The sequence below is a fragment of the Helicoverpa zea genome, chromosome 17, assembly GCF_022581195.2.
Source record: "Helicoverpa zea isolate HzStark_Cry1AcR chromosome 17, ilHelZeax1.1, whole genome shotgun sequence".
Taxonomy (NCBI): Eukaryota; Metazoa; Arthropoda; class Insecta; order Lepidoptera; family Noctuidae; genus Helicoverpa; species Helicoverpa zea.
The window spans coordinates 2,952,759-2,976,828 of record NC_061468.1 but is presented as its reverse complement, the minus strand read 5'-3'; the positions used below and the strand labels follow the sequence as shown (position 1 = coordinate 2,976,828).

Genomic DNA, 24,070 nt, shown 5'->3' with positions numbered 1-24,070 from the left:
TACCGTGCAAATGCACCCTTAAATTGGAAATGTGTGTATATTTGTCTCACTTTTTCATCCACAAAAGGCAGAAACTTTAGTAATATAATATCATCATACATAGAGGAATTTGATATTAACGGGTACCTACATCAGAATAACACGCAGGCACTTTTTATTCGGTGCAGTAGCTAGTTTCCTCAGAAAGCAGGCGAAACCGCTAGTGGGAACTAGTTTTGAAATAAAACAAGTACCTAATTCTTAAATACTTTTTAATACCAAATGTTTATATTTATCACAAGATTAGAGAATAAGACAATAAGTTAGATACCTATCTACCTATTTCCTGTTTTCTTAAGTATTAAATAAGCCTATGCCTAGTTTTAATCCCAGAAAAATGTATGAATATGTAGGAATACACCTGAGGTATACACTATAATAACGGACCCCATCTGTTAGACTATTTGATTTCAGAAAAAATAATACCAGTCTTGTTGGAGGTACAAAGTCGATGGTAGTTCTCATTCAGCCTGAGAGCGACAATACTGTCACAAACTTGGAGTCATGATAACCAGATGTTTATCAAGTTTCTAAATTAACAGACTATTTAAATCAAACAAGTCAAAATCACTTCAGCATTATGCTTTCCTAATAAAGACCCAATCCCATCCCTCGGTTACTTTTCAAGTCAGTCATCTCTCTATTTACTTAATTATATATATTTTTTTCATATATGCTTGTGCAACTCGAGCACAGTAGCAATGTTACATATGCCTTTAGAATCACAATAAGAACTTACAATTTAACTCACACTCTTTGCATAGTGTAAGCATGAAAACAAGATCATGGTTTGATTACTATTAGCAAAAATTTCAATATCAGAAACTAATCTTTATGAGTTTTAATATGCCTTTCTAATTCGCTCTTTTTCATGAACTCCTCTGGGCAATGTTCACAGGAGTATACATTTTTATTATGTGTTAATTGCATATGCCTCTTCAGGTGGGACGCACGGGTGAGACGAACTCCACAGATGCAGCAGACGTGGGGCCGAGCACCGGTGTGAGTTAGTAAGTGCTTTTTTAAATCACTACGAGTGATGAATGCTCGCCCGCAAGTGTCACACTCAAAGTTCTTTTCGCCTGTGTGTTGCCTGGAATCAAAAAACCGGTTGGTTGTTTGTTTTATCAGAGAAAATATATACATTTTTGGTCTTACTATAAAAAAGTTAGACAGACGTTAGTCACATGTTTAACAAAAATTCTCCATTCAAAGTTTTCTAAAACACATTAGTGTCTGTTTATTCAATTTTTTTGTATTAAAACCATTAGAACTTTAGAACATTTAAACAATTTTCTATACTATACCTAGTATGATATTGTAAATGTCCAATGGTTCTAAATGAGCGTGGACACAGTTTACACTCATATGGTAATATCCCAGAGTGCTTACGCTTGTGAACAATTAAACCAGCAGACTGAGCAAACGATTCACCGCATATTGTGCACTGCAGTGGCTTTTCACCCTGGAAATTAAAAGATTCAAAGTGTTATACAACCCACAAATAAGTCTTCCAAAAATAAAAGAAAAAAGGGGATTATTGTGGTCAATGGGTCATCTTCAGATATTTGTACTGATTATACATATTTAAGAGTGACAATTCTCACTCATCATCATTTACCTAGCCTTTTCCTAACTCTGTTGGGGTTTGACATAAAGTGACTGCAGTTACTTGAACAATCTTATCTTTGGTAAGAAGAGTAACTATTTTCTCACACAAATGAATAACAGAATGACAAGTTTACTTACAGTATGTACTCTAAGATGCACTTTAAGATTCTGTGCCAATGAGAAGTTCTTATTGCAATGGTGACAAGTGTACGGACGCTCCCCCGTGTGTGTCCGCATGTGAGTCTTCAAGCGAAACCTGAAAAGGCGCCTATGAAGACGTTAGTACAGGAAATACGTAAGAACAAACCGGAGGAGTATATGATACTTCGCGGTATTCTACGCGGTTTTCGTTATAGTTTAGTAATAAAATGATAAATTAAACAGAATTGTTTGATAATTCGGAATAAAATATATTTTTCAAACAGCTGAGTTTCATTCACTCCGTCGAGGTTAGAAATCAACGTTTGTTACTGTAATACTTCGCTAAAGATACCTGCTCCAGCCGGGCTCCAACTTGGGCCGCGTAAACACGGTTTTGTCTAGAAAACCCTGTACAAGAGTCGACAGAGTTTCACTAGATACCCGCACTCCATATTCCGTGCAATATTGCATGACAATATTGGCGGCATTGTCGCCACAGCGAAGAAAATCCTTCACCATTTCATTATAAGCTACATCACGTTGTTGATTCATAGTGAGATAGTTTTAAATAAATTAATAAACTTCGTTTCTCTGCCACAAGATTCAGGAATTTTCAATTCAAAACGACAGCCAACAGACCAACCAAAATGTCAAATGAAAATGATATTTTTAATGCTATGTTGCCATTCCAAGATATTATTTATTACCTTCCTACATCATATCATGTAGTTTGCTTTGGTAGAAATAACTTGGGGGAGAAAAACTACAATTAAGTATTTTTTAGTGGTGTATGCATTAAATACCTATGTTATGTATTTTGTATATTTTAAATTATTTTGTATTTTATATTTATGCTTGCTCGCTGATGAGATTTGCCCACACTCACAGCTCATTTTTAATTTTGAGTAAATAGAGGTTCCCCACTACTTTTGTTTATACACTTATAGCTATGCTTCAAGGTAATGTACATTGAATAATGATAAATGAAATAATATAATAATGTAGGCCCATTAAATAATGTACATTTTTTAATGTTCTTATTACTTGCCTTGATGACATAACTTTTCCACAAGTAAAGCATTGATGTTTCCGATTCTTCTTAGTTTTTGTACTATTCTCTATTTTAATATCTAGTTCTATTTTATTATCTAGATCATTTGCTTGTTCCTCCTGTATACTATGATCTATACTTTCATCAATAAATAAAACTTTATCTTCACTTTTGGGTGATAATGTCTCATTATCAGAGAAATTTTCATTTTCTATGATCATGTCCTTACTGTCTAGCAATAAACTTTTTTCCCTACAACTGTTTTCTAGTAAGGCTCTCAGTTTAACATCAGAAGTTTCACAGAGTTCAATAAATTCTATACAATCATCCAGTTTTTGAACACATTTTGAACATATGGTATCCGGAAGGCCATCTTCTGGTGCTATCTAAAATATAAAATTACTGATTATTTCAAAAAAACAAAATGCTTTATTGATAAAGCCCATAATTGGATATCATTGAAGATTTGTCCTGCATATGGGTTAGCGATGAAGCATGTTCTCCATGGATGTTATATGAGCTTATATTTTATATTGGAGATTTGAAGTAGTACCTAAGCCATAACTAGCATATAGATTATCTGAATGACTTCTGCGTCCCAAGTTTAGAGAAAATTATTCTGATAAACCAAAATAATGTTTTACTCACTTTTATTTTTGCTATAGACATTAACTTGGTGGATAAAGTAAGGAAACCTGTCTTTTTGAATAAATTTACTAAGAAGTCACGATTGAAACAAACTCTACAAATTGCGGTCATTTTCAATAAGTTGAACCAATAACTTTAGGTTATTAAACAAGCTTGCATTCATAAATAAAAATGTAAACACTAAAATGTAAACACGAAGTTGCACACAGCATGACATTGACAGATTGGACATGAGTAGTTTCCAAGACATATTTTCCTATGGCAATCAATGGCAATAACCAAGAACTCTTATCTTACGGAAGGGAACAAAATGAAAAAGAAAACGAGAAAAGTCAAAGGGTATTTTTTTATACATGCGCCAACTTCATCACCCGCACTCCAAAATTTTTGACTTTTCTGTGCAACAACAAAACATACCTACTCCAGGTGTTGCCTGTTTTGTTTCATTAAAAAGCACAGCACAGTACACTGTCAATGTTTTGAATCTTTTGAAGTCACTGAATGTCAGTCACAATGTCGTCAGCGAACTTTCGAATTTGAACTAGTTTTGCAGTGTCATTCATTAGCTTAAAACTTGTGCCATGTCTGTTAAACTTTACCATTTTCCTATCAGCGGACCCTCAAGGGGCGCCTTGCTCGCAGCCAGAGCAGTTGAAGTGCCAATAGATGTTGAAATTATTAATTTATTTCGAAAAGAACAGTTCAAACAAAGTTTTCTGAAAATAAATCCTCAACACTGTGTACCCACGTTGGACGATGATGGTTTTATACTATGGGAAAGTCGAGCTATTGCTTGTTACTTAGCTGATAAATATGCGAAGGATGATCAGTAGACATGGGAAAAACATATCATTGAAAAGAAAAGATTGATATATATCTTTTGATCACTGGGATATGTATCACTCTTTTGTATCTCTATATCCTTTCGAATCCGCGAGTGACATTGTACTGTTGCTCAGAGTGACTCGCTTCGTTCAATTCAATCCAATGTATCACTAAATCAGTACGAACTAAGAGTGATAGATTCGTTTAGGATAGATAGATTCGTATATCAGTTTATAATATAAATAATAATAATAAGTTTATAATAATAAGTTTCTATTTTTCATTTTAAATTTAAGTTTACGATTTATGTAATTGGCTGTTAAAGCCGTGTAAATCGAATAAATAAATAAAAATAATGGTCAAACACTTATCCTCGGTATCGAGAAAGTGAGACAGAACATTCTAAGTAGGGAAGTGCGAAAGAGATGTCTGGACTTTCCGATGAGAAACCGTGACGCCAGCCGCTCAATGCTGTGTGTGCGAGTGCAACACAGATACAAACGGACGACGGATTGAATGAGTTGTTAAAGATACACTGATACATTCGGATTTGAACTGATACAAAGAGCGAGTGATAAGAACGGAAAGATACATATCTTTTTTATCTATCACTCCTGAGTTACCCATCTCTAATGATCAGTACTATCCGAAGGATTTGAAAAAGCGCGCACTGGTCAACCAGAGATTGTTTTTCGACAGTTCTTCTTTGTATGTGAAGATAAGGGCTATTTGTGTAAGTAAAATATAAACCTTTTTTTTTTTGTTAGGGGGGAAAATCCTCATGGACTGTACTCCACCTGGGGTAGGTGGAGGGGTGTGCCGGACTCTTAACGGCTAAAAACCCTACCTGGTGTTGCCTCCAATTACCTGTTGTCGAGGGCACGGGTATCGCCAAAGCATTCTTCCGCACCCCCGACAGGTATTGGCCCGCCAGTTGTTCGAAGGCGGGCCCCGTCACCCAGCGGCCACAGTAACTCCACTAAGAGAGGCGCGCGCAACACTACGCCACCGTCTCGAGGCCTGTTTCTGATCGGACGACAGACGCCCCTAGTCTGTCGTCCGCAGGCCACGCCCTATGGTGGCCGGAGATCAGCCACCCTGCGACGCCCCCTACGTCTGCTGCGGGCGGGGAGAAAGGTAGCAGATTCTCTCTCCCTTTCCGCCGCCTCCTTTAAAACCATCACCTCCTCGCAAAAGGAGGCGACGGCATTCCACTCTTCTTCGCTGCTGACCATGCAAGACACGACGGCCGGCAGTGAAAGATTTCCCGCAGCATCCAGTACCGCAGTTAAATCACGGCGCTGCGTTGCCCATGCTGGGCACTCCGCCAACGTATGCAGCGCCGAATCTTCGTTGCTGGTGCCACAATGGTGGCATTTGGGCGTGGGCTCCCGGCCTATGCGACACAGGAACTTTCCGAAACAACCATGTCCGGTGAGAACCTGTGTCAGCCGGAAGCTGAGGGCGCCGTGGCTTCTCTCCAGCCCAGTGGCGTAGCGTGGGTACCTGCCGCCCGGGGCAGTTGTCGATTTTGCCGCCCCTTCCCGTGTATTTTTGTTAACAAGTTTTACTGGCCATTTGTCATTTTTAACCGACTTCAAAAAAAGAGTTTTTTTTGTATCGATGTTAAAAATCATCAAATGACCCTTCCCGCTGTGGGTTAGCAGCGGTGAGGGAGTGTCAGACTCTTACGGACTAAAAAACCGTCGTGTTCCGTCGAAGGCCTTTTATGTTCCAGAGCCGCGGTAACTCTTTCGAACAACCCGCAGCCCCGGCAGAAGGGGGAGGTTCTCAAGTAGACTTTTCTTTTATATCTTGTTACTTGATTTCTTGAAGGTTTTAAATTTCTTTTAGGTACGCAGGCTAGCGAAGTAGGTACCTATAAGTATATATGAAATTGAAATAATTTAAAAAGCGGGGCTACTTTAAACAGTTTAACAAATTAATTTAATTTACGGGACTAACACTTAAACTAGTTTCCATGGAACTATACCTAAGCGTGAAATTTGGCTTGTATTTAGGTAGGTATTGCTTATAGCATTCAAGTTTATCTAAACCAGTGGTTCTTAACCTTTTAGTCATGAGGGACCACTTTAACTAAAGTTTGTCTTGCCGGGGACCACCTCATCGGTTTACCTAAATTAGCACTCTGCTAAACGTATGTCGGCAGTTGTGTAGGTAAGCAAATGCAAATAAAGAAAAACTTGCCTATGTATTTTCCAAATGCGCGAGCGAAGCGAGCGCGAAATTTTTATCGGACTTAAACCAAATATTACGTAAAATTTAGCCCAAACGTACTTAACTTTTGTTTGTTGACAGATGCAAAAATAAGGGCATATCGTTTTTGAAGACGCGAGCGAAGCGAGCGCGAAATTTTTATCGGACTTAAAAAAAAAATTACCTAAAATTTAGCCCAAACGTACTCAACGTTTTGTTTGTTGACAAATGCAAAAATAAGGGCCATAATATAGTTTCAGAATTCGCGAGCGAAGCGAGCGCGAAATTTTTATCGGACCTAAACCAAATATTACGTAAAATTTAGCCCAAACGTACTTAACGTTTTGTTTGTTGACAAATGCAAAAATAAGGGCCATAATATAGTTTCTGAATTCGCGAGCGAAGCGAGCGCGAAATTTTTATCGGACCTAAACCAAATATTACGTAAAATTTAGTCCAAACGTACTTAACTTTTTGTTTGTTGACAAATGCAAAATTAAGCCCATACAATTTCTGAATACGCGAGCGAAGCGAGCGCGAAATTTTAGTTATTTTTTATTTAAGACTCAAAACCATTACTAATTACGTAAAATGTAGTGTCACGTGTGTGTTAAGTACCAAATTTTAACAATGATTAATTTTAAGTTTAAAAAATGTCAACTTTCCTGTTTAATGTTTTGTTATTGTTAGACAGTTTTATGTAGCGGCGCAGATACTAGTCGCGAACAATATTTTTTTTTTTAATTGGGTAAATTTTGCCGCCCCCTAAAAGCTGCCGCCCGGGGAATTTGCCCCCCCTGCCCCTCCCACGCTACGCCACTGCTCCAGCCGCTCCTTCATTACGGGCCTTATCGCCGCGATAACGGCGTGCCCTGCCGTGGGTCGTGCAAGCCTCTGCTCCCACTCTGCCATTAACACTTGGCGGAGCTCAGCCCTATGCGCCTCAACTTGTCGAGGCGCGAGACGCTCGCCCCGCCCCACCGCTTCCTCGCGCCATGTATAGAGTGACGCGAGGACTCTTCCGTCCATGTCCCACGGCGGGGATCCGGCTAGGAGGCATGCCGCTTCGAACGAGATCGTTCGGTAACCTCTTATGACCCTGATGGCCATCGCTCGCTGTGGTCTTCGTAGCGCTGCGCGGTTGCGGGCCGCCAGGGTGTTCGCCCACACTGGCGCGGCGTACAGCGCCATCGCCCTCACGACCCCCATATAGAGCCTCCGGCAGGAGTTGTTGGGCCCCCTGAGATTGGGTAGCAAGCGCGAGAGCGCTGAAGCTGCGGCCATCAAACGAGGGGTTAGCCGCTGGAAGTGCGGCCCGAAGTCCCATCGACTGTCGAGAACGAGTCCGAGTTATTTCATTGTCGACTCGACAGCGATGGTGACCCCTCCTACCACTATGCTGGACCCCGGAGGTGGCCTCTTCCTTGGCCCATGGAAACAAAGGGCCTCAGACTTAAGTAAAATATAAACCTAGATTCACAATTTTTTATAAATGTTTGTAGATTAGTGAATATAAAAATGATTAATTTACTTCTTGAAGGCACAGTTTCTAAATTCTATATTTTTTGCAGTTCCCAATATTATTTCTAGGGGAGACAGAGATTAAGAAGCCATTAAAAGATGATTTGAACACCACTCTGGGTTTTTTGAACCAGTTCCTGGAAGAGAGTAAATGGGTAGCTGGTGATCATCCCACCATTGCAGACACTTCCATTTATGCATCACTGACTAGCATTCTAGTGAGTATTTACTTAATTATGCAATATTGCTATCATCAATTCATGTCAATGTTTTTATTATTTCAACATACTGATAAAGCATGTGAACTAGTTTCTTATCTGCTCTTATTTGCATTTCAAATTGCAATTGCATTAAATTCAAACATTATTTGTTTTACTCTCCTGTTACAGGCTGTTGACTGGGATATTACAAGTTTCCCTAATATAGTAAGATGGGTGGAACAATGCTCCTCTTTACCAGGAGCTTCAGAAAATAATATCGGAGCAAAAGCCTTTGGTGAGGCAGTCAAAAAGAACCTACACTAAAACAAGCACTTTTTGCTTACAAAATATATTTTTGTTACATATTATATGTTATTGTTAAACTTATTTAATATACAACAAATTGGCTGCAATATATTATTATAAACTGTAGTTTAATTTTACCTTAGCTATAAACAATAATCTACAAGCAGTAAATGTTCTTTAACAATCTGTTAAAATAATATTGCAGATTAGGAATATGACCTTTACTTATAAAACTTTAAAACTAATTGTTGCTCATTTCTTACTTTCCTCTTAATAACTGTCTCAGATTTAAATCCAAAACCGTTCATAATTTGAACAACTTCATCTGGAATGTTTTCTTCAATAAGCAGAAGGTAGAAGACTCCATTATTGGCTAGTTTCTTTGGTATCATGTTGAGTAGCCTGTCAGTAATCTCACGGCCCTTAGCCCCGCCAGCCCAACTAGCTGTGATGTCACTGCCTCCACACTCCTCACTGTCCGTCACCACGTACGGTGGATTGAAGATGATAACATCAAAAATATTATCAGTGAAGGAACTAGCCAAGTCCATGTTGCATGAATCCAAATTAACTTTATTATAAGCAGCAGTTTGCTTGGTCATTGCACAAGCTTTTAAATTGACATCTGTGCTCAAGCAGAAAGTGTGTGGGAATGCCATACCAAGTGCTGTTATAACTACACCACTGCCAGAACCAACTTCTAAGCAGAATATGGGGTTTTTGCTTTTCAAGTATTGTAGGTCTTTTTCTAAGGCATCTATGAGTAGAAAGCTGTCTTCAGCAGGCTCATACACATGGTCAAAGTCAGCCTTATCAATGTGGTTCTGATAGGGAGTCTCCATGTCAGTTGATGCTCCCTCTGTCTGTCACTACGCCGCTGGTGCCCTGCTCAGGCTCTTGTGGTGCTGGCTCTGTCACTACAGCTGGTCGCACACTCTTCTCTTTGCTGACCATACGCCTTATTTCATTTAGTCTGTCCTGAAAATGGAATTAGGATATGGTAATTAATATATGTCTGCATATTTCTCTTTATAAACATTAGTATGACAAATTGTCTTGAGCAAAATATTCAATCTTAAATACTTTAACTACATCCTAGAATTGTAACTAACCTGTGAGGCCTGCAAGACATTCAGCACAACAGTGACTTTGTGTTTGCAAGATATTAGCTTCTTCACGTAGGGGTCCAAGTCAGGATGGTTGTTCAGTGCCTCTCGCACATTCTGCAGCTCCTCATTCAATGATTCTATCTGCTGCTTCAGTTCTAACTGGGATATCCTGGAAATGTCATAATAGGATATAATAGGCACATTTTGATCATGTAGAATTTTTTTATGGTTTATATTATATACTAACAGTTGCAATATTATTAATAACATTCATATTGTCTTCTAACATGGGTGACCTACTTTTATGAATGAGAGTCAAGTGATTGCTATATTAATATTTGTCTCCACAATATAATTTTTTATCTGTTCTAACAATATTGTAAAAAAGGAGGTTATAAGTAATTATATTGTCAATTTTTAGGACGATAAAATTTGGGTAACATTGATCAATTGCCATATTTCCCTATAAAAATTTCGTACAGGCGTAAAAGAACTACAATGTTTATAGTTTCCTAAATAATTATTTACCTAGTAGCTCTGACTCTGTCGTCTAGCTGGTCCACAGTAGGTTTCAAAAGACCGAGCAGACCTTCTGCCAATGTGTCCCTAGTCGGGTTGTCGCACAAATTGCCAGTGTTCTCATCAGCAGAAGTTGTGGTGCTCTCTGTGTCATCCATTTCGTATTTACTTTAGTCCAATCACTTCTTCATTGTACAGTAAAATAATATTTAGGATTTTTCATTTGACAAATCGAGAATTTATCAATCAAATCGTGTCCTTTGTCAAAGCAACATGTCAAATGATAATCGATTTTTGGTTGGTAGCATTGGGTTTGAGCTGCGTTCAAATTAAAATTCGGATTCAAACGAGAAATTGGCCTCCTTATGCTATACTTTTTATAAAGGTGATCGGACTGTGGTTATTGGGATAAAACCGCAGGGCGCTAGCTATTCCGCGCGATAGCAAGCGATTTCCTCCTTGTTATTTCTCGGTATGGCTACGGCCCGCCAGTGCGTTCAGCTTGCCGTTGCTATATGTGAAGCCTGTTGCCCTAAAGCTAATAATTATATAAGTTACTAGCTTCCGCCAGCGGCTTCGCCCGCGTGGTGTGTTGATAAAAAGTAGCCTATGTGTTAATCCAGGGTATCACCTATCTACATACCAAATTTCAATCAAATCGGTCCAACCGTTTTTGCGTGATTGAATAACAAACATACATCCATACATTCTCACAAACTTTCACATTTATAATAATAAATATATAATATATCTCACAAACTTTCACATTTATAATAATATATATATATATATAAGTAGGATTAGTCAGGCAGGGCCATACATAACTCAAATAATAAGCTCAACAAGTATTTCGTTCTCATAACCAATGGAGCCCATCAAAGTGCTTGCTATTAGGTTAAACTTGGATCTCGATCTCGATCATCAGCTACATCTTAATTTTGCCCCTCCGGACTACCTGTACATTGGACAGTACCATTGGTGGTACAAATGGTACTGATTTATCCCATTAGTACCAGGAAAATAAATACAAGCGTGACACTCAATTTTGCCATAGAAAAGTAATTGAAACGATACGAAAAAGTTCTATAAATTGTTTATTATTAAAATTAAGGAGGCACATGCAGGGCAGTTCATCATCTAGTACTAATATTATTCTAATACTACATAACTTACGAATAGTTTTCATTAATAAACTAGTCTTCAGTTTGTTCTAACATCTGAGGTACTTACTACAACATAATTTTACACATGCTAATAATTGATCAGTTTAATTCCCTAACTACATTGAGCAAGTAACGATACTCTTCAGTCGACAAGTTGTGTTCTAAAAGTTATAAAAATAACAAGTGTGTAAGTATTCTGTTCTCAAAGAAAATGATTTTGTGGTATTAAAATAAATGTAAAATATCTATTTGACTACCTAACCATGGGCAATTTGACTACAGGTGAATATTTTTGTTTTAATTTGAGGCTGCATGACTGTGACGTAATTTAGATTAGCTACTATCCTAGTTATTTGGCGGCGCAACATTTGACACTAATTCTAGTCTAAATAAAACTATTTTAACTCCTATTTCACATCGAGTCCATCAGCATTTTCATTTGTTCCTTGACGTGTGTATCCATGTCAGCAAAGTCCCTCAGTATGTCTTCAATCATTTCGACTAATATTGTCGGCCATTGCATTTCAAGAGCTCTTAACCTTTGGGCGGCTCCACATGCTAAATCAATTGCGTGAGACAGTTGACCACGACCACGGACACGCCAGCTCATGTCCTCCTGAAATATTTTAGTTAGTCAATTTCTTGAGTTAGCATCGGACAACCATATAACAGTGAGGGAAAAGAAGAGTTCTATTTGTTCTACGTAGTTGATACCTGTAGGATAAAATTTTCTTACAGTAAAACCATTATTATTCACACAGGAGCACCAAATATGTGCGTAATTAACTAGTTGTCTCACCTGCGATACATTTCCTTTTTTATACTGCAATGCTTCTTTTGCTATGACGTCCCTTAACGCTGGGTCAGCAGCTCTCAGCCAGGCCTTAGCACTAGACGCACTGTTACCGCTTCTACCCAGTCTCGATAAAAGTGGCTGCAGTGGTGCGTCTGGTATAGCTCGCAGTACTATATCACTAAGCCCGTTGTAAGTTCTATTTGCCAACTTTATTTCTTCATCCGTGACCTGTGGGATACTCCATTATTTATTTATTCTGCGACAAATTATAATCTACGTTTAGAGAAGCCCTTACCGGTTCATCATTAATCTCCTTTAACCCCCAATGAGCAAGCCTGTAGACAGCATATTCCCTCCAGATTTTCCCATTTATAGGGTTACCTTCCGGCAATACTGTTAGACCGGTAACTCCTCGCAGTTCAGCCAAGGCATGCAATTGTCCAAGCCATTGTAGCCCCGTCGCACGGAATGATATATGGCTAACGTTAGGGAACCTAATGAAATTAATGTTTGTTAGAAATAGAACCAATAAAAAAAAATGCAAATAGTTACTGACTTGGCCTTAAGCTCAGGTAGCGATTGTGCGACGGCATTGTAATGTACGTAGTGGTACGCAGCTCGAGTGACGGTGCGCGCTCGCTCCCAGTCCCAGTCACGAGAGAGACGCCGCACGGCGCCAGCTCCCCATGCGCTCACCACTCCGTCACACACTTCCACTAGATAATCAACTCCTGTAAAAGGAGATAGCAATGTACTTTGGTATTCTACATAAGTAATAATTCTACATAGTTATCATAGCTGATATTTCATCAACTACCTTGTTCCCTATCTTTAGACGCTGGCAATGACTTCGGCACTGGTTCTGATGATTTAAAGTTCGCTAAATTCAAGTTCTTAACAGATTTTGCTCTAGCTGTTGAAGCTCGATTAGCTGAAGATGCTCTTTCATTTCTCCTCGATATTGTTGCACTTCGTATGTTTCTACTCGTTTTACTATTGAGGGAACCCTCTCGCCTTAAAACTTTGCTGTTATGATCGCTCCCAGAAGTAGATGAATTGGCAACAGAGCCGACATTTGTACTGCTGGATATATTGCTAGCATTTTCGCTTACGTCGGAATTCTTGGATTTAGATCGACGACTTTCAGGGTCACAGACAGACTTTGACCTCATTGTGCTAAAGTTTTCTCGCCGCCGCAAAGCAGTCGGCATACGTCGGATGGGTCTTTTCTTTGTATCTTCTTCAGTGTCACTACTTGACGAAGGCAGTGAACTGAAGGAAGAGTCAACAACTGGTTCAACACTTGAAATACTTTCCCAACGTTTTAATATAGGTTCGGAGCTATCCGACAGCTTAACGTTTTCCAACGAGGATATTATGGGGAGTAATATAGGTGGTAGTCTCAGATCACTGCTCGTGGATGTAGAATGGGAAGCATCCGTGTCTTGGGATGCACTTCTGTCAGAAAAATTAACTCTTCTCTCAGACGGTTTTCTAGCAGTCGAACTTCTTTGCAACTTTTTCATAGGAGCTTTAGGAACATTTTCGACATTCGTTTTGACGTTCACATCACTGTTGTTCTTACAATCCGAGTCTTCGGCCTCAGCTTGCTGCATAGACACGACGACATCAGGTAAAGCGGATGATTCAGGCTGTGCTATCGTTGTTGTTGCATCGATAGAAAATTCTTTGTCAATACTGTCTGCGTTTTTGACCGGAGTAGTTACAGGAACGAAGCATTTATTCTCTGACCTGGAAGCATAATTTTAATTTATATGACCTTATGTACTTAGTACATAAAAGATTGCGTAGGATAAAACCTGTCATACCTGAGCAGTTCCCAATTGGTTCGAGCATTGTTAATTATCTGATCTCTTCTGGCTTCTTGTTGGGCGGCGCCGCCGAGTGCACAGTAAGCTGCGTGCGCTGCTTCTTTGTTAGACCGCCAAGCCATGGCAGCCCTACGCACCTGTAAGCATGATAAGTAGTTTTAAAACAGAAGTAAAAAGTTCTTTATTAAAATCGACCAGGCGGCCGGCAGGCGTTTTTTCTTACCTGCTCAGTAACGTGCATATTACTCAAAGTGAGTAAATTAGGTAGATAGGAGACTAGAAACGGGACACAATCTCCGCCTAAAGCAACAGGGTTTGAATCTAAAGAGACGTCCACCAAGGATACCGCTTCAGCTAGAGACGACATGTCCTCGACACTGAAAGAAATATAATGATTAATTAGAATAACATTCATGTTAATAAACAGAATATCAATAATTCAAGCGATATTTTTAAATATTCAATATCATACCTTTGTAAATCGTTGTTTCCAAGGTACAGTTTTTGCAATTTCGGTGTATGTTGAAATCCCAGCAGCTTTCTCAATCGATTTCGTTTTAAATTCAATTCTCTTAAAGACACGAGACCCTGAAGATCTGTTTGTCCAACACCCTTTATCTGATTGCCAGCTAAGTTGAGCACTTTCAGTTCACTTAAATTAGACAAACCGCAAACTTTTCCTATTCTATTTCCATGTAAGTCAAGTACTTCTAACTTTATCAGATTATTTAAGCCTTCGATCCTTTTAATCCTATGAAAGAAAATAAAAATGTAATTATGTAATTATTTGCTTTAAAAAACGTAAGAAGGAGGGTAGATACTTGTTAATGCTTACCTGTTTTTCCCCATCAAAAGTACACGCAAACCAAACAGTCTTTCCAAAGAAGTAATCTTGTCAATTTGATTATCGTACACGTCGAGAAATACCAGTTTTCCCAAATCTAAAGGAGACAAGCCTGTCAAACTATTAATCAGATTATGTTGTAAAGACAGCAGTCGTAAACCGGGCTCTCCGACTATATGTGGTATGGAGGAAAGTCCTCTCCTGAAAAAAAGAATTAAAAAGTTTGATTAGAGAGAGTAAATAATTTTATTTAAAAATTCGTTCTACGATTATTACCTATCCAGACTGATCCTATCAGGCAGTCGATCTTTTTCTTGTGGTGTTCTAGAAAGCTGTACTTTTCCTTCACCCACAGCTTGTAAATTGATTGTTTCATCTTTGCTATCTTCCTTGTGCACGTAATCATTGCTGAAAATATTGATTCTATCATTAATTGATCTTGGTACACCTACTTAAAGTTCCTATTAAAACGGATGGGACGGGGACACGAAGTCCATCGCGCCGTCACGTGCATTTTTTCCCAGAGTATTGATGTAAAAATTGGATACGAAAACATGCCTAATGAATAAGCGACACCCATAGTTGGTAAGAATATTTAAAAACCAATAGATTATGAAATGATTAAAATCGATTATAACTTGTATAAAGAGGTTTTAATAAACCTCTTCGTGGCATATGTGATAGTTAGAGGCAGCTTTAGGTATTAAGTACTATTCATCATCATCATCGTCATCATCATCATCTCAGCCATAGGACGTCCACTGCTGAACATAGACCTCCCCCTTTGATCTCCACAGATACCTGTTGGAAGCGACCTGCATCCAGCGTCTACTACTATCATACTACTCATAAATACTCGTAGATTACTATATCTGATAACACTGCTCTCAGATTAAGTACCTGCTTCACAAACTTGTCTTCTTTTGATTCGCTTATATCAAGTTGTATGCCTAGGTATATGTAGGTAAGTGTGTGATGGTATACCATCAAGAGACCTACCCTGACAACGTTGTGTTAGACCGCTGAGCCAGTGCCGCTCTCGGATCTGGTAGTGCGGGTCTGATTTGCAGAAATAAGCGACCGTCACCTCCAGCACCGGGGTCAACACGAGGCCCACCAGCGTCAAGAGATTGCGCAGACCTTCCTCTAGTGCGAAAAGCAATCTTCCGGACCTAAACATATAAATATTAATACGTAACGAATGTAACGATCAATAGACATAGGCATAGCAAATCAATTTACATATTTATGTAGGACATTGAAATTCATTGCCTTAGTTACTTACATTTCCTCGGTTATACGAAATAGGCATTATTCTATAATATTTTTTATAACAATAACTTTAGAAAAAGATTAAGAAACAGTTGGCCCCATTCGATACAATTTTATTTTTATGAAAATAAATTCGTACAAAAGGCAGTTTTGGTCCATTTTATCACTTACTCAATCAGGTTGCTTGGTAACGCTTTAAACAGGTTTTAACGACCTTGGTCCAATTTAGCTTTTATCTACAGAAACGTACCGATTATTTATTTCTTCAAATAATAAATTCAAATGCAAACAAATAACTTATTTACTGACATTTGTTAGTTTCGAAAACCAGAAAATCACGCAAGTTATAGGACACAAATGATAAAAGTCAAAATATTTCAAAGTATTGAATGAACGCATCTGTTTCTTTAATGCGGTTGGTAGCAATGAAGATGGAGCGCAAGTGTCAAAAATTGATATACAAAAACAAAACAATATCGCATCAATATTCATAGCAAAAGAAAGGTTTGCTGAAAGATTACATATTTCTGATATATTTACTTTATTTTGAAGAATTTGCATTGAAAATAGCATTGATGCGTAAAAGTTTCGAAAAGGTTTCTTCTACGATACTCCGTACCTTTAAGAATATATTGACAGTAGATTTGCTGTCCACAGTAAATACAACTTTTGACGAAAGGAGAATGGTACGGTTCTTTCCAAACCCCTACGACGATCACAAGCCGGGTAACTCTATCACGATTAACAAAGAAGAGTTCATTAATCAGATCGGCGAATATACGAATAATATTTCTAAACGCTTACATCCTTCTCGCAAGAATGTCGATGGAGGTTTGTATGTGGGCATCACCGGCGTGTCTTACATGTTTTATTATCTTTCTAAAAACACAGTGCTCTCGGAGAATAAATCCATATATGTGCAAAAGAGCCTGGAATACTTAAAACCTGCCTTAGAAGTGTCGGCCGGCGATAAGACTTCATTTCTCTTGGGCGATGCCGGTACGTACGCGTTAGCCACAGTATTATACAAAGAGCTAGGCGACGAACACTCCGCCGATATGCTGAAGGCTTACAAATCTCTTTACACTCAGTATATGAACCCCAAGTTCTTGAAATGTGGTGGAGATGAGTTCTTTGTCGGACGCGCTGGCTATCTCGCAGGCTGCTTGTGGATGAGCAGAGAACTTCAGACACCGGTTTTGACGAATGAAGAGCTATACAAGCTCTGTGACGTAATTGTCGCCTCAGGAAGGGATTACTCAATGAGACACCAGAGCCCTTGTCCCTTGATGTACCACTATTACAATACAGAGTACCTTGGTGCAGCACATGGCATTAGCTTCATCCTGCAGATGCTCCTGACTGTTCCTGGATATTTGAGATACAACAAGTCCGCTGCTCATGACATTAAATCATCAGTAGAGTATCTGGCTTCATTGCAAACTGATGAAGGGAACTGGCCCTGTTGCATGGAGGAGATTGGGCTGAGTGACCACAAGCTGGTGCATTGGTGTCATGGTGCCCCAGGAACCATCTACCTAATGGCTAAAGCTTATTTAGTTTACAAAGATCAAAGATTTTATGATGCTTGTGTGAAGGCTGGTGAAGTGGTGTGGTCAAAGGGATTGTTACGGAAGGGCCCTGGGATTTGTCATGGAGTAGGTGGCAATGGTTATGTATTCCTTCTGCTTCATAGATTAACTGGAGACAAGAAATACCTGCATAGGGCCAAAATGTTTGCTGATTTCATGGTGACTGATGAGTTTATTAGAGATGCAAGGCTACCAGACAATCCAGAGAGTTTGTATGAAGGTTCTGCCGGTACTGTATGCTTCCTGGCAGACCTCCTAGTCCCTGATAAGGCAGAATTTCCTTTCCAAGATGTATTCTCTACTTACAATTTCTGAACCTGTTGATTTTAAACGTGTTTGTTCCCTATAGTCTAGTTATTTATTAAATGTTTTCTGGCAAAAAGTCTTTCTTTTTTAGAAAGTTTTACACAATACAGTGCCCAATGGAAACTGATGCAAAATAACTTTAGACTGTGAATCAATATTGGAAAAAAATAAACTTTTGCATGTCTTATTGGTATTTGTGCCACTTATATCTGTGGCCATAATACTTTCCATGGAAAAATTTGATAGCTGCTCCAATAAATGCAGCATAATGTTGACACTAATAGCAGCTATTTCAAATACGTCAACCATGTCAACGGAAGCATGAAAATGATCTCGCATTTTAAATGCTTAGCTGCAGGAAAGGCACCAACCCATTGCAACGAAAAATCCCTTTAATATTTTGTTGTCGTTTGTTGTAGGACTAGTGATCGCAAGGTCGTAGAAGATAATGCAGTTACCGCCCTGCGCTCTTCCCGTCCTAGAACATGCTAATCATGTCATCACATCTATAGTTTCTTTAGTTGTCCTTAACTTTCTTTGATCTGATTTTAGAGAATCTCATAAAGACCCCTCGCAAAGTAACGACATGATACATAAGCTAAACAATCTACTCTAAGCAGACAGCAGTAGTAATCTGTCGCTATGCATCACAGTGGGTTCTCAGCCTAACAGCAGACCAGTAATATTCTCAATTTTCTTGTCATTCACGTTTCAATCTTTAATCGATATTCGTTATCATTTATTGCTTGCTAAACATTCATACGACGGTTAAGACCCTTAAAAATCCTACATTACAGTTTGCGCGGTGTAAAAGATCTTATCAAAATGAATTTATTCTGTAACTTACTACTAACTCTTTCAGTAACAGAAGTTCCTTTAGTAATCGATATCCTCAAGCATAAAAATATTAAAAATGCTGTCTTATTTCAATGTTACGATAACCATTTCGTGAATGGTGTCCATAAAATATTCAACGATAACAATATTCTCATAGCGGGTTCTAAAATAATTTCCAATGGAACGTACATCGTACCATTGAACTATAAGAAGACTGGGATAGTGGTAGACACTTCTTGTGAAGGCTGGAATTCTGTTTTGGATTCGAGAACTATATCATTTAAAGATTTTTCATTCATTATAATCGCGGAACATTTGTCGCCAATTTTAGAGGCCTTGTCTCGATATCCAATATTAGTGGATTCTGATGTTATTGTCGCTCATAAGCTGAATCAGTCCTACAACTTGTACGAAGTGTACAACACGGGCTTTAAATTAAAGGGTAAATATGTAACCAGATTGGTTGGCCATTGGAATTCTTCATTATACATCGAGGACTTGAACCGATGGGACTTGGGCGGCGCGTTCGTTAAAACAGCGGTAGTTGTAATAAATCCGACTAAGTTAACGAACCAGACCACAGAACAGTACATGGAAAAGCCTATTCGCATGCAGGTCAAAGTTGATACGGTGCATAGAATGAAATTTTTCATTTTACTAAAATATATGCGAGATATGTACAATTTTCGGTAAGTGTTTTATGGTCACCAATTGCAACTTGAGGATTGGATAAAGCTATACATCTTTCTTTTCTTAAAATACATAGGTTCGACATGCATCGCGTACATTCATGGGGTTACAAACGCAACGGCACGTTCGATGGTATGGTGCACGCTTTGTACTGCGGCCAGGCGGAACTAGGAGGAGCCCCCATCTTTTACAGGATCGATAGATGGGAGCTTGTGCAGTACGTTTCAGAGGTTTGGGTGTCTAGGTAAGATAATGTTTATAATTTAATCTAGATTGTATCTCGTAACGAATGCGCTTTTGAAAGAATTCTGTTGGTTGTTAATAAACTCTTATTTGAAACGATTTCTGATGAAATACCATGAAACTATGAAAGGATGAAGTTTAGGTCCCGGTCCGACTATCGGTTAATTTATCTTTTATCAGAAACAAATGATGTGCTTTCTCACAATTCCACATGACAGATTTGTCCATAGGTAGCTTTTTTTACCCAACCGCGCGACACATAGGTATGATTGTTTTCTCAAAAACCTGTACATTATAAAGGCACAGCTTCATCTTCCGTCACCCGAAGTACCCGGGCGGTTTCTACACGATCTACACTCGTCCGCTGAGCGGGATAGTCTGGTACTGCGTCATCGCCATGTTGGTGGTGACAGCAGTCATATTGTGGGCCATGCTGCTCGTGCAGAACACCTGGGGGGATAATGAAGACTCCTCGTTAAGTTTAGCTGGAATCATTATTTGGGGAGCGATTTGTCAACAAGGTAGGTATCCGTATTTGTCCAACAACCGTCATGCATTATGTCTTTCAGGTCTTTCAGGTGGAGTCGTTAAATCCACTATGGACCGTTTTGCTCACCAGTAAAACAGTAAACCGTTGCTTTCGTAGTTGGTGGCTGTTCATTCATTTTAACAACACCGGGAGCTGGTGATCCTACAGTATCCAAAAAATACATATCTTTCTAGGTATCGCTGTGAACCGCGAGTCAACGTCCACAAAGCTGCTGATATTCATCACGTTCATGTACGCGGTGACTCTATATCAGTACTACAACGCTACTATAGTGTCGTCCCTACTTTTAGAGGCGCCCAGGAATATTAGGACGCTGAAGGATCTTTTGGATAGCGATTTGAAGGCTGGTGCTCATGATATTGTGTATAATTATGACTACTTTAAAGTAAGTACCTACCCTAGTCTAGAAAACACCCTACTACATATACTTCAATAAGAAGGAAAAAAAGAGAAGCAAATGAGTCTTAGTGACCTGATATTGCAATTTTATTATTTTTCTTTAGTCAGTCCGGCAGGATTAGGTACCCTATTTTGGACGTACATAACTACTTCAACATCAAGTTCCCTTTTACAGCGTACCACCGACCCAGTAGCCATCGAACTGTACCACAAGAAGGTTGTAACAGCCACCCAACACAACTACTTCCCTGCGGAAAAATGCATGGACTTAGTAAGAAGAGGGGGCTACGCCATACACATCGACACAAGTGTTGCGTTCCCTTTGATAAAGGCCACGTTTAACGAGCGAGAGATTTGCGACACCACTTTAGTTCAGATGTACCCGTTGCAGCGAATGGGCGTCGTGATGAGGAAGGACACGCAGTATAGAGAACATGTTGCTTATGCGTAAGTTGAGATTTGGAAGTAGGACGCTAGAACTGCACGAAAAGTCTTGATTACATGATCCTTACTTAGAAGCCTAGCGCGAACTAAAAAAATATATGCTACCATCCTGATTGAGAACCTTCTTTTTGGGAGGTCTGATAAAAAGAAGTCGCAGACCGGTTTTCAAAAAGCAGAGGGTCAAAACAAAACTTGGTGGACTCCTTTCCAAGTTCCTTGAATGCTTGCTCCCGTAGAAACCTACGAAGTCAAATACAAGGAGTACATTATTAATAAACACAGATTTAAGTTCCACCAGGAATAATCGTACATTTTATAGGTTTCATTTAGGAATAACTTCTCTAAACGTTTATTAATAGAGAGGTTATTTTAATTTGCAGCATACGCAGATTCTCCGAGGTGGGCTTACCTCAACGCTTGCGCGCCGACGTGGACGAGCCGATGCCGGAATGTGCTCACACGCCGGACTCCAGCGTCTTCTGTGTGGGAATCCGAGAGTTCTCCACGCCGCTGTTGGTGCTGGCTCTAGGCATGCTCCTGTCTGTGCTGTTACTGCTCTGCGAGATTGTATTGCATAGAGTGGTTCAGAGGGCGGGGTTGAGAGATTTTGTGCATTGATTTAGTTTCTAATCATATTGACATAGTAAGTTGTCAGTGTGTAGAAAGAGTCGGTTATTGGTCCTGCAATGATCCATTTCTTGCACTGAGAACATTATCGCTTTTAAAATGCGGATACTAGGACCATCATACTATTTATTATAAGTAGAAGAACTGCACCCTGTGTGATAATGTTTTTGAAATCTTATAGGTGGAAGAGAGACTTTAGAGATAATTTATAGAAAAGAATATATTATAGTTCTAGTCAAAAATAAAAAACAAAAAATAATCTTCCATCAGTTTTATTATTTTGGGTACATAACTTCCTCGCGTTACACAGATACACTTCAGAGTGGACTTGTGAAAAAATTACAAACATCCAAAACTGCAGGGATATCCACGTTCATAATAATTTATACTATTATCATGTATGTATATAATACACGGCAGTGTGGCTGACTGACGCTGGAACGAGTCAGCCACATTACTCGAATGAAGTTTACATAAGATCAGTACATGGCTGACTATGAGGCGAGGAATAAACACATTGCAAGACGCAACTCCTTTAAACGCAGCTCTTTGGCTATTTAAAACATTGTGATGTAACAAATGGTCAGAACAGTGTGTTTATCGCCCGCCTCTAGACCCAGTCAAATAATTAATCAATGTACAATATTAAGCTAACGATCATTTATATATAGATATATAAATGAGGATGTTTAACGCTGCACTGAATACAAACAAGAGTCCGTTTATTTGTCAGTATTGTTCGCAATGCAAGCTCACAACGCAGCGGGGAGCTCCGTCGTCCGCGGCGGTACGCAACGCAATATAAACACTATGGATGCACAACAAGATTCAAACTCGAATAACATTGTATGTTAAGCTCACAATATCAAGTAACTATTTAGAAATTATAACACGCATATAGTACCATTAGTTTGGGTATCAAACAGAACGTCACATTATTTAATTTCGTGCTATTTTGTATGGTTATCAAATACATCGATATCGGTAAAACGTGTGGTTTTGTTACCACATTTCTTAATAAATAGTTTACATGTATGTAGTTACAATTTAGTTATGGCATAACCTATATGATGGGTAATGTAATGATCTCGTTCATGACTGCCTCGATAGTACATAGCTGCATTTTGCAGAGAAAATTTTCTCAATTATTTAATACTACAATATTATGAAGTGGAGAGGCAGTCTTGAAGTTAGTTTTATCATTAAATTCGCCTAGTACGGCGTTCTCTACGGAAGCCACAAGACAGGAAAGAGTTTCTTATCCTAGAAATGCAACTTTCAACTAAAACATTTCTTGACGTATGCCATTTTTAGTAAAATTCGAAATAAGGGTCCCGCAAGCAATATTCACAAACATTTATTTAAATTATTTAAAACCCTTGAAAAATGAACTACTAGGTAGTAAAAGTTCATTGTTAGAAATACCGCGAGTGAAAATATTAATTATCATATTAATGCAAACATATTTAAAATTGAAACTCTTATTTCGAACTTTACTTTTATACAGTCCATTTTAAGAAATAATTTACAAATTATATAATATTTAAAACTGCAAATTGATATAAACAAAATACCACAGAGAGTGTTTCGGTACAGTATAGCGTGAAATATTTTATGAAGAAACAGAGACAATGGGGTTCCAATCTGAATGCTGTGACGTCATCGTGAAGGCTTTCGTTATTGAAGTCCTAGAGGCGCTAGTGTAGTCTTTGACAATTCTATTCGCTTGATAAAGCGAATTTTCTCAATTTTTTATAACCATAATTTAAAAAAAAATATTGAGGTCCGATTTTTCAATCATAAAGTAACTTCTATCTGAGGAATAAATATGGTGTTTTGACATATTATTTTCAATTTAAAACGTCAAACATATTCTCCAGTCAAAAGTTATCTGACGATTAAAAAATCTGCATTAAAAAAATTATAAATAGTGGACAGATGTACAGACATCAGCAGGTCAACCTACCCGAATCTATCAAATTTTACTAATCAAACATTGTGATACAACCTTCCGCTATTGTGATAAGGTTGAAAATCTATTGAAGAAATTGGACATATTGAGGTAGGCTGTACTGAAGATTTTCGAGACTTACCCCCACACTCAGAGATATTTATACACACATGATTACTTAAGTCACTCCTTAGTGGAAGATTCTCATACAAAATCTGTACTAAGGAACGGCTTAAGTACCATTAAATGTCTCTGAGTGTGTCCATTAACCTTTTGAACGCCAATGTCGGCTATAGCCGACATGAGCAAGCGTGCCCTGTGCGCCAACGACGGCTAT

At 38.7% G+C, this 24,070-nt stretch overlaps 8 protein-coding genes across 15 annotated transcripts in view; 3 read left to right on the top strand and 5 right to left on the bottom strand.

Annotated features, from left to right (window-relative positions):
* Positions 1-234: 234 nt before the first annotated feature.
* LOC124638126 (zinc finger protein with KRAB and SCAN domains 8-like) lies at positions 235-3,701 on the bottom strand. The gene is made up of 5 exons (XM_047174991.1): positions 3,491-3,701; positions 2,840-3,228; positions 1,789-1,906; positions 1,347-1,504; positions 235-1,132 (listed from the first exon to the last, which is right to left on the bottom strand). The coding sequence occupies exons 1-5, from the start codon at positions 3,599-3,601 to the stop codon at positions 865-867; spliced, it is 1,044 nt and encodes a 347-aa protein (XP_047030947.1). The 5' UTR covers positions 3,602-3,701; the 3' UTR covers positions 235-864.
* Positions 977-22,046, top strand: LOC124638119 (ionotropic receptor 75a-like). Of its 7 annotated transcripts, none has more exons than XM_047174985.1 (7): positions 16,502-16,598; positions 19,288-19,518; positions 19,596-19,763; positions 20,063-20,283; positions 20,486-20,697; positions 20,887-21,158; positions 21,536-22,046. In XM_047174985.1, the coding sequence occupies exons 2-7, from the start codon at positions 19,421-19,423 to the stop codon at positions 21,771-21,773; spliced, it is 1,209 nt and encodes a 402-aa protein (XP_047030941.1). In that variant the 5' UTR covers positions 16,502-16,598; positions 19,288-19,420; the 3' UTR covers positions 21,774-22,046. The 7 variants fall into 7 exon arrangements, 6 of the variants coding, with proteins under 6 accessions (XP_047030937.1, XP_047030940.1, XP_047030941.1 ...); XM_047174980.1 differs by having other exon boundaries at positions 16,537-16,598; positions 19,271-19,518; XM_047174981.1 differs by lacking the exons at positions 16,502-16,598; positions 19,288-19,518 and adding an exon at positions 977-1,049.
* LOC124638123 (glutathione S-transferase 1-like) lies at positions 3,980-8,680 on the top strand. Its single transcript, XM_047174988.1, has 4 exons — positions 3,980-4,312; positions 4,948-5,048; positions 8,104-8,271; positions 8,443-8,680. The coding sequence occupies exons 1-4, from the start codon at positions 4,072-4,074 to the stop codon at positions 8,575-8,577; spliced, it is 645 nt and encodes a 214-aa protein (XP_047030944.1). The 5' UTR covers positions 3,980-4,071; the 3' UTR covers positions 8,578-8,680.
* On the bottom strand, positions 8,587-9,401 carry LOC124638124 (methyltransferase N6AMT1). Its single transcript, XM_047174989.1, has one exon. It carries the CDS (start codon positions 9,399-9,401, stop codon positions 8,781-8,783), a length of 621 nt encoding a protein of 206 aa, XP_047030945.1. The 3' UTR covers positions 8,587-8,780.
* On the bottom strand, positions 8,587-10,462 carry LOC124638125 (SNAPIN protein homolog). The gene is made up of 3 exons (XM_047174990.1): positions 10,197-10,462; positions 9,672-9,837; positions 8,587-9,537 (listed from the first exon to the last, which is right to left on the bottom strand). Exons 1-3 carry the CDS (start codon positions 10,343-10,345, stop codon positions 9,403-9,405), a joined length of 450 nt encoding a protein of 149 aa, XP_047030946.1. The 5' UTR covers positions 10,346-10,462; the 3' UTR covers positions 8,587-9,402.
* On the bottom strand, positions 11,264-16,134 carry LOC124638476 (leucine-rich repeat-containing protein 49). The gene is made up of 12 exons (XM_047175446.1): positions 16,108-16,134; positions 15,822-15,994; positions 15,099-15,230; positions 14,814-15,023; positions 14,451-14,729; positions 14,202-14,355; positions 13,976-14,115; positions 12,964-13,898; positions 12,703-12,877; positions 12,442-12,640; positions 12,150-12,374; positions 11,264-11,966 (listed from the first exon to the last, which is right to left on the bottom strand). The coding sequence occupies exons 1-12, from the start codon at positions 16,132-16,134 to the stop codon at positions 11,763-11,765; spliced, it is 2,853 nt and encodes a 950-aa protein (XP_047031402.1). The 3' UTR covers positions 11,264-11,762.
* LOC124638122 (lanC-like protein 3 homolog) lies at positions 16,537-18,068 on the top strand. Its single transcript, XM_047174987.1, has one exon. The coding sequence runs from the start codon at positions 16,670-16,672 to the stop codon at positions 17,999-18,001; it is 1,332 nt and encodes a 443-aa protein (XP_047030943.1). The 5' UTR covers positions 16,537-16,669; the 3' UTR covers positions 18,002-18,068.
* Positions 22,039-24,070, bottom strand: part of LOC124638117 (FAS-associated factor 1) — a 20,274-nt gene continuing 18,242 nt past the window's right edge. For both annotated transcript variants that reach the window (XM_047174977.1, XM_047174978.1), the window contains exon 17: positions 22,039-24,002. The gene's annotated coding sequence lies outside the window, so the exon portion shown is untranslated. The remainder of the gene's footprint in view (positions 24,003-24,070) is intronic.

Bases quoted from the DNA above. Each gene is read 5' to 3' on its own strand.
- LOC124638119 (XM_047174979.1), top strand. From the start codon at position 18,818: ATGAATTTATTCTGTAACTTACTACTAACTCTTTCAGTAACAGAAGTT. The intron at 19,764-20,062 runs GTAAGATAATGT...TACATTATAAAG, and splicing joins TCAGAGGTTTGGGTGTCTAG to GCACAGCTTCATCTTCCGTC. The intron at 20,698-20,886 runs GTAAGTACCTAC...TCCCTTTTACAG, and splicing joins ATAATTATGACTACTTTAAA to CGTACCACCGACCCAGTAGC.
- LOC124638476 (XM_047175446.1), bottom strand. From the start codon at position 16,134: ATGCCTATTTCGTATAACCGAGGAAAT. The intron at 15,995-16,107 runs GTAAGTAACTAA...TTATATGTTTAG, and splicing joins TTTCGTATAACCGAGGAAAT to GTCCGGAAGATTGCTTTTCG. The intron at 13,899-13,975 runs GTATGACAGGTT...TTATGCTTCCAG, and splicing joins ACCAATTGGGAACTGCTCAG to GTCAGAGAATAAATGCTTCG.
- LOC124638124 (XM_047174989.1), bottom strand. From the start codon at position 9,401: ATGGAGACTCCCTATCAGAACCACATTGATAAGGCTGACTTTGACCAT.
- LOC124638126 (XM_047174991.1), bottom strand. From the start codon at position 3,601: ATGACCGCAATTTGTAGAGTTTGTTTCAATCGTGACTTCTTAGTAAAT. The intron at 1,505-1,788 runs GTAAGTAAACTT...TTTAATTTCCAG, and splicing joins TGCATCTTAGAGTACATACT to GGTGAAAAGCCACTGCAGTG. The intron at 1,133-1,346 runs GTATAGTATAGA...TTTTGATTCCAG, and splicing joins CATTTACAATATCATACTAG to GCAACACACAGGCGAAAAGA.
- LOC124638125 (XM_047174990.1), bottom strand. From the start codon at position 10,345: ATGGATGACACAGAGAGCACCACAACTTCTGCTGATGAGAACACTGGC. The intron at 9,838-10,196 runs GTAAATAATTAT...TGACATTTCCAG, and splicing joins GACAGAGTCAGAGCTACTAG to GATATCCCAGTTAGAACTGA. The intron at 9,538-9,671 runs GTTAGTTACAAT...TTCCATTTTCAG, and splicing joins ATGTCTTGCAGGCCTCACAG to GACAGACTAAATGAAATAAG.
- LOC124638123 (XM_047174988.1), top strand. From the start codon at position 4,072: ATGTCTGTTAAACTTTACCATTTTCCTATCAGCGGACCCTCAAGGGGC. The intron at 4,313-4,947 runs ATGATCAGTAGA...TACCCATCTCTA, and splicing joins AGCTGATAAATATGCGAAGG to ATGATCAGTACTATCCGAAG. The intron at 8,272-8,442 runs GTGAGTATTTAC...CTCCTGTTACAG, and splicing joins CATCACTGACTAGCATTCTA to GCTGTTGACTGGGATATTAC.
- LOC124638122 (XM_047174987.1), top strand. From the start codon at position 16,670: ATGCGTAAAAGTTTCGAAAAGGTTTCTTCTACGATACTCCGTACCTTT.